Source organism: Herpailurus yagouaroundi, unplaced genomic scaffold (assembly GCF_014898765.1).
Source record: "Herpailurus yagouaroundi ecotype Mexico unplaced genomic scaffold, PumYag 77, whole genome shotgun sequence".
NCBI lineage: Eukaryota > Metazoa > Chordata > Mammalia > Carnivora > Felidae > Herpailurus > Herpailurus yagouaroundi.
Window position 1 is genome coordinate 37,453,925 of NW_024412388.1, and position 12,553 is coordinate 37,466,477.

The 12,553-nt window shown below is 54.3% G+C and overlaps 1 protein-coding gene across 2 annotated transcripts in view; it reads right to left on the minus strand.

Annotated features, from left to right (window-relative positions):
- Positions 1–3,616: 3,616 nt before the first annotated feature.
- TAL1 (TAL bHLH transcription factor 1, erythroid differentiation factor) overlaps positions 3,617–12,553 on the minus strand; it is a 14,727-nt gene continuing 5,790 nt past the window's right edge. The window contains exons 3-5 of one of the 2 annotated variants that reach the window (XM_040470146.1): positions 12,331–12,531; positions 10,857–10,951; positions 3,617–7,126 (exon numbers count right to left, since the gene is read on the minus strand). In XM_040470146.1, the coding sequence (XP_040326080.1) occupies positions 6,672–7,126; positions 10,857–10,951; positions 12,331–12,531 (751 nt within the window). In that variant the 3' untranslated portion in view covers positions 3,617–6,671. Of the gene's footprint in view, positions 7,127–10,856; positions 10,952–11,859; positions 12,298–12,330; positions 12,532–12,553 lie in introns of those variants that run through there. The other variant, XM_040470145.1, reaches the window with a different exon arrangement.

Below are 12,553 nucleotides of genomic sequence, written 5' to 3' on the forward strand. Positions count from 1 at the left end.
TGGGCATCAGGTAGCTCTAGCAGCCCAGCCCTGCCTGACCCCAGGTGGCCTGGCAGGAGTAGGGCACCCAGGAGGGAGGACCAACATCCCCGGAGCAACTTGCATCTGCCATTAAGAGAAGATGCTGGAGCTCAGGACAGGCTGTGCTTCCCTGCAAAGGCACCTGGCAGGCGGGAAATGGTACCTTCTTCAGGAAGCCTTCTCCAGCCTCCTCCCCAGGCTCTTTTCAATTCAGCAAACATTTACCCTGGGCCTGCAGGGCCAGAGCCAGACCTCCCTCAGCCTCGGGCCTCTCTCTCTCACAACGCTTTCCTCTGGGGTTGTAATGTTCTGGATCTGTTCCCCTCCACCTAGCTTCCACCCAGCCTTCGTGCCCCCTTCGGACAAGGGGACAGGGAAAGTCCCTTGCTGGCCCCCCAGCATCGCCCAGCATCGCCCAGCATGTGGCGGGTCCAGAGAAGTTCCTGCTGCTGTGAATGATTAGTGTTCCCACTTCCCTCTGCCCTCTTTCTCTCTTCTGCCGTTCCCAGGTATAGCCCTGTCCCAAACCCATTGCTAGCAATAACAATGGCTCTTTCTATAAAACACAAGCACTTTATATAGCTTATGTTGAAATCCCATGCCAGCCCTGTAAGATGGGAGTTAATATCTTTACTTAACAGATGAGGAAACTGAAGCTCAGAAAGGGTAAGTGATTTACCCAAAGTCACACAGCAGTACAATCAGTGGTAGTCCTGAAATTTAAACCCAGATAAGTCTGACCCCAAGCCTAGGCTCCTTCTGTGGCCCACAAAGCGCCTCTCTTTCTGCCTTTCTTGCTCAATCCCACCCATGTCCTGGCCTCTCCCTTCCTGAACTGACACCACATCGACTGTGCTTACTGCCTGTCCTCAAGCTGAGCCTGTTGCTATAGGCAAGCTCTCCAGTGCCCCCACCAATTACTCATGGTCCTGGGCAGATTCTACAGCACAGCATGGGCCTGTCTGCTCTAAAAACACCCAACTACTTAGGGACTATTTCTTCTTCCTCTCTTGAAGGGCAGTGAACACTGGCTTTGGACTCAGACCTGAATTCAAATCCTGAGTAACTGGTAAAACCCCATCCCCCTCTCTAGGCCTCATTTCCTTCTCTGGACAACAGAGAGGATGCTCTGGGTGTCCTGACTTACTCCTTTCACTCTGACTCATGATGGCCCAGCACCATGGCCTGTCCTCAGCACATTGGTCAGATGTGTTGGCCTGGCTCACATCAGCCATAGGGCCAGAGAGAGCACCGTTAGTTGTTTTGCACGTAGAGAAGGGGGAGTGGGCAGCACAAGGGGGCAGGGCTGCTATGAGCACAGGGATAAACAGCCTCCTGATCTTCATCAGCCACACCTCGCCCCACCCAGGTCCAGTATGATAACCAGGCCACTGGGGCCCAGCCCCAGAAAGCTCACACCCCGCCTCCCCACCAACAGAAGCAGCCCCAAGAGCAGAGCTGTCCATCTGCCCCAACCAGCCCAGAGCTGTGGTTTTCGGCCGGGGTGGGGGTGGGGTGGGGTGGGGGAGAACATTGCAGGAGGCATCTTTGTAGGGATGACCCAGCCTCACACCTATCCCACCCACCCTCTCATTCCATGCTGGCCTCAACACTGAGCTAGGAGTTTCCATACGTGGGAACCTCTTCATTCAGTCAATGTTGAAAGGATCCCATGCCAGGTCTGCCATGGGGCACTGGAGGCCAATAGACCAATCAGGCATGGTCTGGCCCTCAGGGGGCTCATGTTTGATTGGGGAAGCAGACAAGTGAGCACAGAGGGAAGGGAAGCCCCATAGAGTCAGGACAGACTTCTGGATGCTGGGGACAATTTAGCCAGACGAAAGGAAGATGGAAGCAGATGATAGATAGAAACAAAAAGTGCAAAACCGAACGGTTAAAAACACAATGGCAGCCAGGACAGAAAGGTGAATACAATAGGGGCAGAGAAAGCAAATAGTGGAATGGGTGGAATGGCGAGAACATGGTCTTTTCCCTGAGGTGGGCAGAAGGTGTCCCCAAGGGAGGCAGGAAGTCTAGTCTTGCCCTGCCTGCCACTATTGTCATTGTCCATTGGATGTGTGGCCCTGGGAAGACTCTTCCTCTCTGGGCCTCAGTCTTCCTATCTGAAGATGGAGACACTAGTCCAAACGATCCCCAAGGGCCTGGCCCACTTGGGCAGTCAATAGCCCCACAGACTCTGCCTGGTGGCCACAGAGTCAGGTCTTCCTCACCTCTCTGTAAATGGAGTCCCTGCCCTCTCCTGGGAAAGATCCTCCTGGAAATAGGTACTCCTCCCTTCCCATTCTCCTCCTCCCCAGATGCCATCCTCACCAGAGCCTCGGCTATCACTGCATTGGTCTTGGCTAACCACTTCCTCGACCCCAAACCCCCTTTCACTATAGCTTCCGAAACGTCACTCTCTTGCTTGCATGAACATGCATCTCTCTCTCTCCTCCACCCCCTCTCTCACCACCCGAACCCCCTTCTCCTGCCCCAGGACCAACTCTCCTCTTTCTATCTTCCCAAAGGCTTCCTTGCCCTGGGCCAGGGAGATGCATACTTGGGAGTCTTCTAAAAGCTCAGGAGCTTCCCTACAGGCCAGAGTTTGACCCTCAAGCTCTGCATGGCCCTGGCCCTCCTAGAGTATGGTTGGAAGCTTCCTAGGACAGGTGCAGCCAAGATCAAAGCCTGGCAAGATGAGCAAGGCTAATCCCAAAGGAGCCAGAGTCATCCAGGGGCCCCTTGAGTTCCCTTCTGGGCACATCTTTTTTCCCTGCTACTAATCACCTTCTAATGTGCTGTAACTTCACTGTATCAACACCATAATCGGCATATTTAATATGCGTGTGTGTGCGTGTGCGCGCTTACTGTCTCCTTGCTAGAATTCAAGCAACTCAAGAACAGGGATTTTGGTTTTCTTCACTGCTGGATCTCCAGTACCTAGAATGATGCCTGGCCCGTTGTAGGGCTCAAAAAACACGACTACATGGAAGGATTGGTACTCCACTGGAAATGCTAACCCACTGAGGTCCCTGAAGTTCCAACAGTCCATATGCAGAGCCCTCTCTGCCCCCCGAACCCAGAGTCCCCGTCCGTCACGGCATTTCCATTCCTAAGCCTCCCCTCACTGATCACTTCTCCCAAAGCCTCAGCCTGTCCCTGAGCCCCACATGAGACCTGCACCCCCCAATCCTCGAGAGTCAGGTATTAGAGCTGCAGCCTCCATGGAGTCATCAGAGCACCTGGGACCATCCTCTGGTGAGACCTTAATCTGTCCTGAACTTATGAGGAAAGCCACTGCCCCAGCCATACAGGCTGAACCCAGCACACAGAGGAGGCCACCTGCGGGGTGGCCCTGCGCCGCAAGTACAGGTACACAATGTTCAGAAGAGGCCCCCTCTGTGAGGCCTGGGAGAGGGAAAAGAATGGAACCTCTAAGGCGGGGAGCCTCAGGGTGGGATCATCCCACCCTGAGGGAACAGCTGAGTCCTGGAGGCCCCTCTATATCCAGGGAGACAGACTCTTGTCAGACCTTTCCTTTTAATGTCCCAACTCTCAGGCCTGGGGGTGCAAGATCCAAGTACAGAGTCCAGGCCCCTTTGTAAAACTTTTATTTAGAAATCTTCCCAATATATCCTTATATATATATACACACATCATCACCACAAGGGTTTTGTCACTAAAGAGTCACGCCCACAGTGTTGGCCTCCCGGCTGTACAAAGGTCAAGGTACCCGGAGCGGTTACTCCCCTTCTGCAGAAAAATGCGGAGACCAACACAACTCATCACGTACAGTACAACATTGACGGAAAGTGCTGGGCCCGCCCACAGGGACAACGCGCTATGTACAGGGGCAAGGGCAAGCCTTTGGTGGCGGCCACGTACCATCGAAATCACAAGTACGAGACCAGACCAGCCCCAAAGGCCAAGATAGTTGTCAGCTGACTACAGATGCTGTGCCCTCTGTTCTGTTTTCGGAATAGGATAAAGGTTGTACCATCTTGTCGTTGCCACCACCAATAAAAGCATGTGAATTTTCCTGAAAAGACGTGAATCCCTCCGGTCATTACAATCATCTCTCTTCTCCACACTTTTTTTCCTTTACATTCCTTCCCTTTGCAGAAATATGATTCTTGGAATGTTGCCATCTCTTTACAGGTGAGGCAGAGGAAGAAGAAGGGTATGCTGGGTGGGGCGGGGGGTGCGCAGTTGGACATGAAAATGAAAATTTTGGATCTTCTGTAGGTCTTGCAAAGACATGAAGCCTTACCATTCCCTACCCAGGCCAGTTTGGGGAAGCTGTATTACGTTTTACATATTCCGCCCGTATCTTTTTCCATTCTTACTCCTGTGCCTCCCCTTGGAAGGAAACGAAAATGAGGTCAATCTGGAGAAATGTGGACAATCGGGATAATCCAGGCAAAAGTGGTTTGGAACCTAGATTACTCAAATGCTATGCAGTCAGGCAGGCTGGCCCACTGCCCAGGCCCCGCACTCAGGGTGAGAAACCCCACTGCAGCAATGATATTGAGGGCAGAAGGGTTCTTTCTGGTTTCAAAATGCTACTTTCGTGATTCCACTCAGTCTACACCACAGCTCTAGGAGACCAGGGTGTTTATGAGAAACTGACATCGAGAGAGGTAACATCCATATTGTCTGAGAGAGGAGGAAGCCAGAAGCTGGAGTTCCTGACAGAATGTGTGATCATCTCCTAAATCGTCTCCACTCATCCATACTGTGGCCACTTTTCACTCCCAAGTCAAATTACTCTGCCAGGAGGTAGAGTCTTAGGACCTAGGACAGGGGCTCCATCTTTAGACAGATGGGATTCCTCACAGGAGCTTCCAAGTACTGAAACCAATCCTAAGTTCACCAAAATAGGATGTTGGGGGTCTTAAATGGATGAAGAATGGTACTATAAGGGTTACTATGTTCCCCCCTTACTCACAAACTGGACCCCACAACCTAAGAGGGAGGGGAGGGAGCAGGGATCATGCCATCTGCATTCGGCTGTGCTCAAGGTCCTTCACCACAAGGGATTGTTTTCCCTCTAACCCCAAAGGCAGAGCCTGGTGGGAGATGGCTGCGGTGACTTGAGGGTACAATGACAGGTATATAGGACTTGGGTGGAGTCTGTTCCACGGGGTTGGAATGCATGTCACAGGCAGGCCTGGCCTTAAGAAAACCATGTCCCACCATGTGGATTGACACAAGAGATCAACAGGACAGTGGGTCCACTCTACAAAAAAATTCTTCACTTTACAAAAGGACTTGCAGTAGTAATTCTTCAAAAGATGAAGGATAAGGGTTTGATTTACAAAACTTTCATGTACAACTTTTGGAGGGGGACACTCTTATTGCAGTAAGCCAGCCTCCCATACACACCCTAGGTGACTGAAAGCTGTATAACCGAGGGGTATTGAAGATTCTGCTAAGTGATTGTGCATATGTCTGGGTCTCAGCCAGGGCCTGGTCTCTGGTCTCTGGATTTCCCATGCCCCAGAAGGGGGCTGGCGCCTGGGTCCTATCAAGACCTAAAGATCCCACCAGTAACTGAAGTCAAGCAAAAATCCCAAATGCCAGAAATTCACAGGACAGGGTTTGTGCTCAATTGAGTTCAGAACACAGACCAGACCATCAGCAAACAGACTTCCTGGGGGTGAGAAGGTCCCTCTGAGCATCTGCGAGGACACACAGATGGGGCTGTGCATCCATTGTCAGCACAAGCACATGCCCATCGGCACACTGGCACTCGTTCACCGTACAGTGATGGGGAGCTCAGAATACAGGCAGGAAGCTCTGAGACACCATCGGGATGTGAACCCACAGCCCTAAACAGCTCTTGCTCAACTCATTCTAATCACTTTCCCTCTCTCTGCCTTCACATGAGGCCCAACAGGGCATGCTCCCAGCTACGGACTCGGTCCCCACAGCCACAAGGATTAGGAAGGCAAGTCTCAGTGGGGAGAAAGCAGAGCTTTGATCCTGGGGCAAGAGTAAGGGCTACTGGGTTTTCTGACCCTCTGGCCCAGCTAGTCAAGAGCAGGCTGTCCACTGGCCATCTTCTTCAACCAGGCCCTGAAGAAGGCACCTCGAGGCTTGTGACTCTCTGCGGCAGCTGGCAAGCTGGGTGGACCAACATGGGCCTGGGTGAAGATGGGGCTCACCCAGAAATGGGCAGCTACCAGGTACCTACATATTTGGACAGAGTGGCCACACAAGCCACTCCAGCCAGCTTGGGGGGGGGGGGGGTGGTGCTGAAGGCAAGGCAGAGGCTGCTGGATGCCCCAGGGGAGAGCCGACAACCCCAAGTCTCAGCAAAGACGGGGGTCCCAAGCTCCAGGCCAAAAGCAGTGCCAGTTGAGCTCTTTACTTTAAAGTCTTAGGGATTTGGGGGAGGGGAAGACCGTGCCGTCTTCATAAAAAGTACCTACCACTTTGCTCCATTTTTCTGTTCTACCACTGAGTCAGGAAACAGGAAAGCCAGCCGGGGCAGTTAAGACTTCCCAAAGTTCAGACATCAAGGAAGGCTCATCAAGTCCACTGCCCTGCTTCAGAGCTGCCCAATCCTCACCCCACCTGCCCCGAAGCCCACGGTCCCAGCAGCCTGAGGCTGCCCTCCTGGCCGGTCCTGAGTGGCCCTGGCCCCATCACCGAGGACCTGCTCCATCAGCGGCTGGCAGCATGGCAGGATGGAGGCTGCGGGCCGTGTGCTTGGGTGCCGGCTCTTCTGTGTAGCTGTCCGGGCTGGCGGCCCCATCCAGAGAGCTGCCACAGCTGGAGTTGGGGGAGAGCACGTCCTGCAGCAGGTCGTCTGCAGGTGCACCGCCCCCTCCCCCACCGCCTCCTCCACCAGCCCCCACCACGGGGTCCTTGCCAGGCTTGGCCCGTTGGGTACCCTCCTCCTCCTGGTCATTGAGCAGCTTGGCCAGGAAGTTGATGTACTTCATGGCCAAGCGGAGGATCTCATTCTTGCTGAGCTTCTTGTCTGGGGGATGTGTGGGGATCAGCTTGCGGAGCTCAGCAAAGGCCCCGTTCACATTCTGCTGCCGCCATCTTTCTCGGCTGTTGGTGAAGATGCGTCGCACGACTTTGGTGTGAGGACCTGGAGGTAGGGGGACAAGAGTTAAAACGGTGAAATGGAGGTGCCCCAAGGCACCTTCTCCTGTGGGGAAGAAGAGAAACCAGTCATTGGGAAACTGGGGAAACCCAGAACGCCTTCCCTTCCCTTTTACTTAGAAAACTCCTATTCAGCTTGTAAAGCCCAGTTCATCTGTTTCCTCCTCTCTGAGGATTTCCCTCCACCCCTTGGGACAGACCTCACCAACCATCACGGCCCTCCAACTGCCTGATCTCCATTACTTTTGATCATTGCTGTATGTGTCTATGCTTGTTGCCCTGTCTGGGCTGTGAAACATTTGAGGACAGGGACCATTTGTCATTCATTCATTCATTCATTCATTCATTCATTGTGCCAAGAGGCCATACCACATTAGTCAGAAAGACAAACTCTGGAGCCAGACTTTCCGGGATGATTCCTGACTATTACTCACTAGAGAGTGACTGGGCAAGTTACTTAAACTCCCCGTGCTTTAGCTTCATCATCTGTAAAATGGAGGTAATACTAGCAACTGAAGTCACAAGATTGTCATATGGATCTAACAACGAACACAGGTAAAGTCCTTAAGACAATACCTGCCTCAGATAAAACATTCAATAAATGTCAGCTATTATCATCCAACCATCAGTTATTTACTAACAACCAGGCACCAAGGAACATGATGAACAAAACAGACAGGGTCCCTGCCCTCACGGAACTTCCATTTTAATGGTGATGACAGATGATGAACAAGTACAAACAAATAACAAATGAACAGGAAGCAGAATGTAATAAAATATGGAAAGGAGCCACTACATTTAGCTGAGGTGGTTGGGGATGGCATACTGGAGAAAAGTGACATCTAGAAGGTAAGAACTTAAGGCTAAACAAGAGCCAGCAGCCACAGGAAGGGAAGAGGGAATGGTATGGCAAAGGCCCTGAGCTGGAAAATGGCTGAAGCCAGCCTGGCTAATCAGTGTGGTTGTGATCAGAGTAGGCTGAATCTAGGCCCCATAAGTCCCTGCAGTCAGGGTGGGGACTTTATACTAAGGGTGATGGAAAACCCAGAGCAGGGGTTTGGTAAATGTTTGCTAACTGATCATGCTGGCAGGAGGGGGAATGGAGTAGAGAGCACACACAAGAGGGAAAAGGGCCCACCTACCCTGTGGGCTCTCTCCCCCAGGAGAGGAGTGGAGAGACAGCCATGCACAGGCACGGCCTGAGGCTCTGAGCAGGTGTCTGGGGGCTGCCTCAGTCTCTCCATGTCTACAATGCACTGATTACAGACTAGACCAATTTCAGACTATATTCACACACTAAGACTTGTGGAGCAGTAGCAGACACCAGCGTGCATGTATTGAGCACCTATGATGTTCAAAGCACTGCACAAAATATCCAAGCCTGACCTGGGATGCCCAAAGCCAGAGAAAATAGAACAGGGCCCTGCAAGTGTTCCTGATCTCCTGGGCTGAGGTGACCGCTTCCCTCCCCAACACTGAGGCACACAGCCAAGCTCCCAGCAGTCATCAGGAAGCTCTGTGCACTGAAGGAACTCCCAGTCCTGGGATATTTGTTTGCCCTCTTTGATGACCCCTAGAACCAGACCTCAGAATGCGGAAACTTGAGTAGGGGAGACGAGGAGAGGAAGGGTCAAGGCATCACCGAAGACGCACTGCTCATTCCACTGAGACTGAGGCTGGGACAGCTCATCCATGCCAGCACTTCTAGCTTCATCATCTGTCTCTCTTACATGCACGTGCACACACACATACACACGTATACACACATGCACACATACGATACTCTCTCAGAGTGGATCATTCACTCCCTGCCCACTGTGCCTCTGAAAGCTGTCTTTCTAAACCCCAACAGGCCCCAGCCCAATGCACTCTTCGCCAAAGGCCAGACCCAAGCTGGGAAAAACAGCACTGTGCTGGCAGTCCTACCCTGGGCTGCTGCGGAGGAAATAACTCCATGTTCTTTGGCCTCCAGGCCAGACAGAGGGGTGTCCCTCAGCTGTGACATAGAGAAGACCGTCCCTGCTCCATGGTAATGCTGACTGATCTTTAGGGAGCTCCTAGGTGAGGAGGGGGCATTATAAGTGCTGTCACAGCTACAGCTAGACAGAACTCCAGAAGGAGCACCTACCCTGAGCCAGGCCCTAAAAACACTTTACCCCATTGTACTCTTTCAGCAATCTGTAAGGAAGCAATTACTCTCCCCACTTCACAAATGAGGAAACTGAGTGCCAGAAAAGTTCAGCAGTAGGAATCCACATCAAGTCCCGACTTTACACCTCGAATTAGTTCCACTTCTTTGGACTCTTTCTGGTTATACCTTTGACTTCCAAGTCTCATGGACAGATTCTGCACCCACACACACATACCCTCCTCTCACCTCCATTTCTGCCTCTTCCTTGCTGGCACCTTCCCAGAGAACCTCCCACCTCTCCACACCCTCCTCTTCCCCCAGTCTGTCCATCCCTCTGCACCCTCTGACTCTCCGTGGCCAGGTACTGAGTAGGTGCTCAGTAAATGTTAGTGACATTTATGAGTAATGGTTTCCCTATACGTCTGTGCTCCCCCCAAATCCTCACCCTCTTGCCCCTCTCCTCCTTCCTCTCTTTTATGCCTGATTGTCGCTGCTTCTGCCCTCTGCAGAAAATGCCTCTTCCCTGGGGAACTTCGGGACTGGTTCTGCCTATTTCCTGTTTGGTATACCCACCTCCCCTCTCTAACCTAACAGCACTGACACGTCATCACCCTTCCCTCTTGGACCTACACCCCATATCCCAGGCTGATCAGGTCTTATGAGGCCTGTTCCTTGTCCAGACTCTAGGCCCCCTCCCCTCCAGAACACCACAGAGGACTCCTCTCCAGAAGCTCCAGCTCAATACATATCCCTCTTACTGGCTCCTTGAATAAACCCAGTGTGGCTTCAAGGCCTCAGGTGCCCTTCCTACTGGAGCCCCAGGCCCCAGCCAGGCTGAAGCACTGGAGGCTCCAGGGATTGGCTCCAAGTCCTGGGCTCTGGAAGAGCCTGCTCTCCTGCCCCCTGGTGTTGGGTCCCATCTACTGCATCAGATCAACACTGGGGAGAGGGAGGGGATACTCCAAATTTCCCATTCATCCAACCCCTTCCCCCAAGTTAAGTGCCAAAGATTACTCGGGTAGTTCACTGTAGTAGTGCCAAGGACCTTCTCGGGGAATCTAGGATGTCAGGAAGGGAACTCCAGTTCTCAGCTCTGGGTGTGGAACGGAGACGAGATGGCCCCACAATATAGGGTCCTGGGACAAGGCCCTTAAATGTGCAATTCCAGGCAGGGAGCAGACTCCAGACTCCAAAAAGGACTTGGGAGGTGCACGAAATCCCTGAGGGGCAGCGCTTAGAGGCAGGGAGCACCACGTGTTCTGCCCTCCGCCTGCGATTCTTGCCAGGGGTTGGAACGGAGCTACAGTGGGGACTACAACTGACTCCAGGGGTTTGGGCTAAATGCCTCAGTGTGTCCTCAGCACCACTTCCCTCTTCCCAGGACCATGAGGGTGGCCCCCAGCCCCACCCATGACTTTCCCTAGTCCCAGGTCTAGTTGCAGGGTGAGGATTCTGGCAGACTCGGGTTCCAAGGCAGCCAACCCAGCTATGTGAGACACCCATGGAGTAGTGCCCAAGGATCCCACCTTCAAGGGGCTCTAAGGAGCATGAGGGATGACACAAAGGTGGAAGCAGGTAGACTCACCATCAGTAATCTCCATCTCATAAGGGGAGGGCCTCCTCTTCACTCGGTTGTTGGTGGCGAACATAGGGAAGGCATCTGGCTCCCCAAAGAACCCACTGTGGGAGGGAGCAGGCAGATCACAAGATCACACGTAGGTGGAGGGGAGAAAGCCTCCTCAGCGATCCTCCCCACGTGTTCTTGAGCCTCCCACCACCCTTGGGAAAACAAGGGGGCTCCTGCTCCCTTCACACCTGAGTTTGGAATAGAAGGAGCATCACACACACACCCAAACACACTCACAGAATGCTCCCACCCTCTCTCCCCGGTGAGACAAGCAAGGGGAGGAGGGACCACACTCCCACACACCCCTCCCCCCACACAAATGATAAGTGAACACATGGAACAAATGCAATAATGAACACACATGCAACTCACAGGCAGGCATACTCCCCTTCCCGGTACAAGCACAGGATCCCCAGACACCTCCCCTCCCAAACAGGTACTCATACAGGCAGATGTGGCCTTCATACCTCGTGTGCTGTGCAACGCTAGCCCCTCACAAGGCACACCATCCCTTTCCCCCCAGATCGCCCCACCTTCATCGGGGGTCCCATGGGGGCCGCCGACATTCAACAGAAAGGAAACCTTGACTCACCACTGTTTACATGCCCCCCCCCCATCACCCACTCTGTGCTTTCCATGGCTTCTTTCTCGGGGTCTCCCACAAACTCAATAACTGGCCCACATTATCAACCCCTGCCTCATCTTCCTGTCTGCGCGCCACCTCTACCTCTATCTCCCCGCCATCTCAGTGGCCCCAGCAGGAAAATGGACACCCTCACACCGAGAGGGGTATACACCGCGCCCCCCCCCCCCACCGCCGCCCTGCCCAGCCCGGCCGAGGGGCAGAGGGGCTCAGGAGGGGCTCAGGAGGAGAGGGAGGGATCCACTCCCCAGATGCGCCCTGAAGCAGTTTCCGAAGAGGGGACCCTCTTGCAACGACCATCAGCTCCGTATCTCTTACCTGTCCACTGAAGGCTGCAGTTTCCAGAAGAATCTCACAGCGGAGCGCATTCAGACACATTCTTGCCCGGTACTCACACTCCAGCGGCTCCCTTCGGGCCACTAGCCACCACGCACGCACACACCACCAACACCCAGCACAGCCAGCGCGCTTCCACTCACTGCCGGCCACATGCCTGCACGCCCGAAGACGTGGACCCCTCGCGGGCTCACGCACACCCATGCAGGCCGCACACGCACGGGTCACGCCACCCCCGGCCCCGCGCACACGCACACTCCCACAAAGGGCTCCCGTCTGCTCGCGCACGGGCTCCAGCGAGCAGACTTTTCCGCCCTCGGGTCTACTACTCCCTTCCCTTCCTGCGCTCCCGCCGCTAAGCGCGGTCGCTCCGAGGGGCACAAGGGGCGCCCCGGCAGGATGCTTCCCGGGGTGCCGCCCGCCCACCCCGTCCCCTCCCGCCGCGGCCCTGACCTGCCGAGCGAGGCCAGCGGCTGGCTGAGGCTGTAGAGCAGCGCGCGACCGGGGGCGGCGGGGGCCGCCAGCGCGGGTGGGCTCAGCTGCACCATGCGGCCGTCGCCGGGCAGCTCCGCGGGGGCCGAGGCGGGCGCGGGCCCCGGAGGTCTGCACAGCTCGGTGGTGGGCACCCGATGGCGCGCTTCGGCCGCCGCCGCCGCGTCGCGGCCCTTTAAGTCCC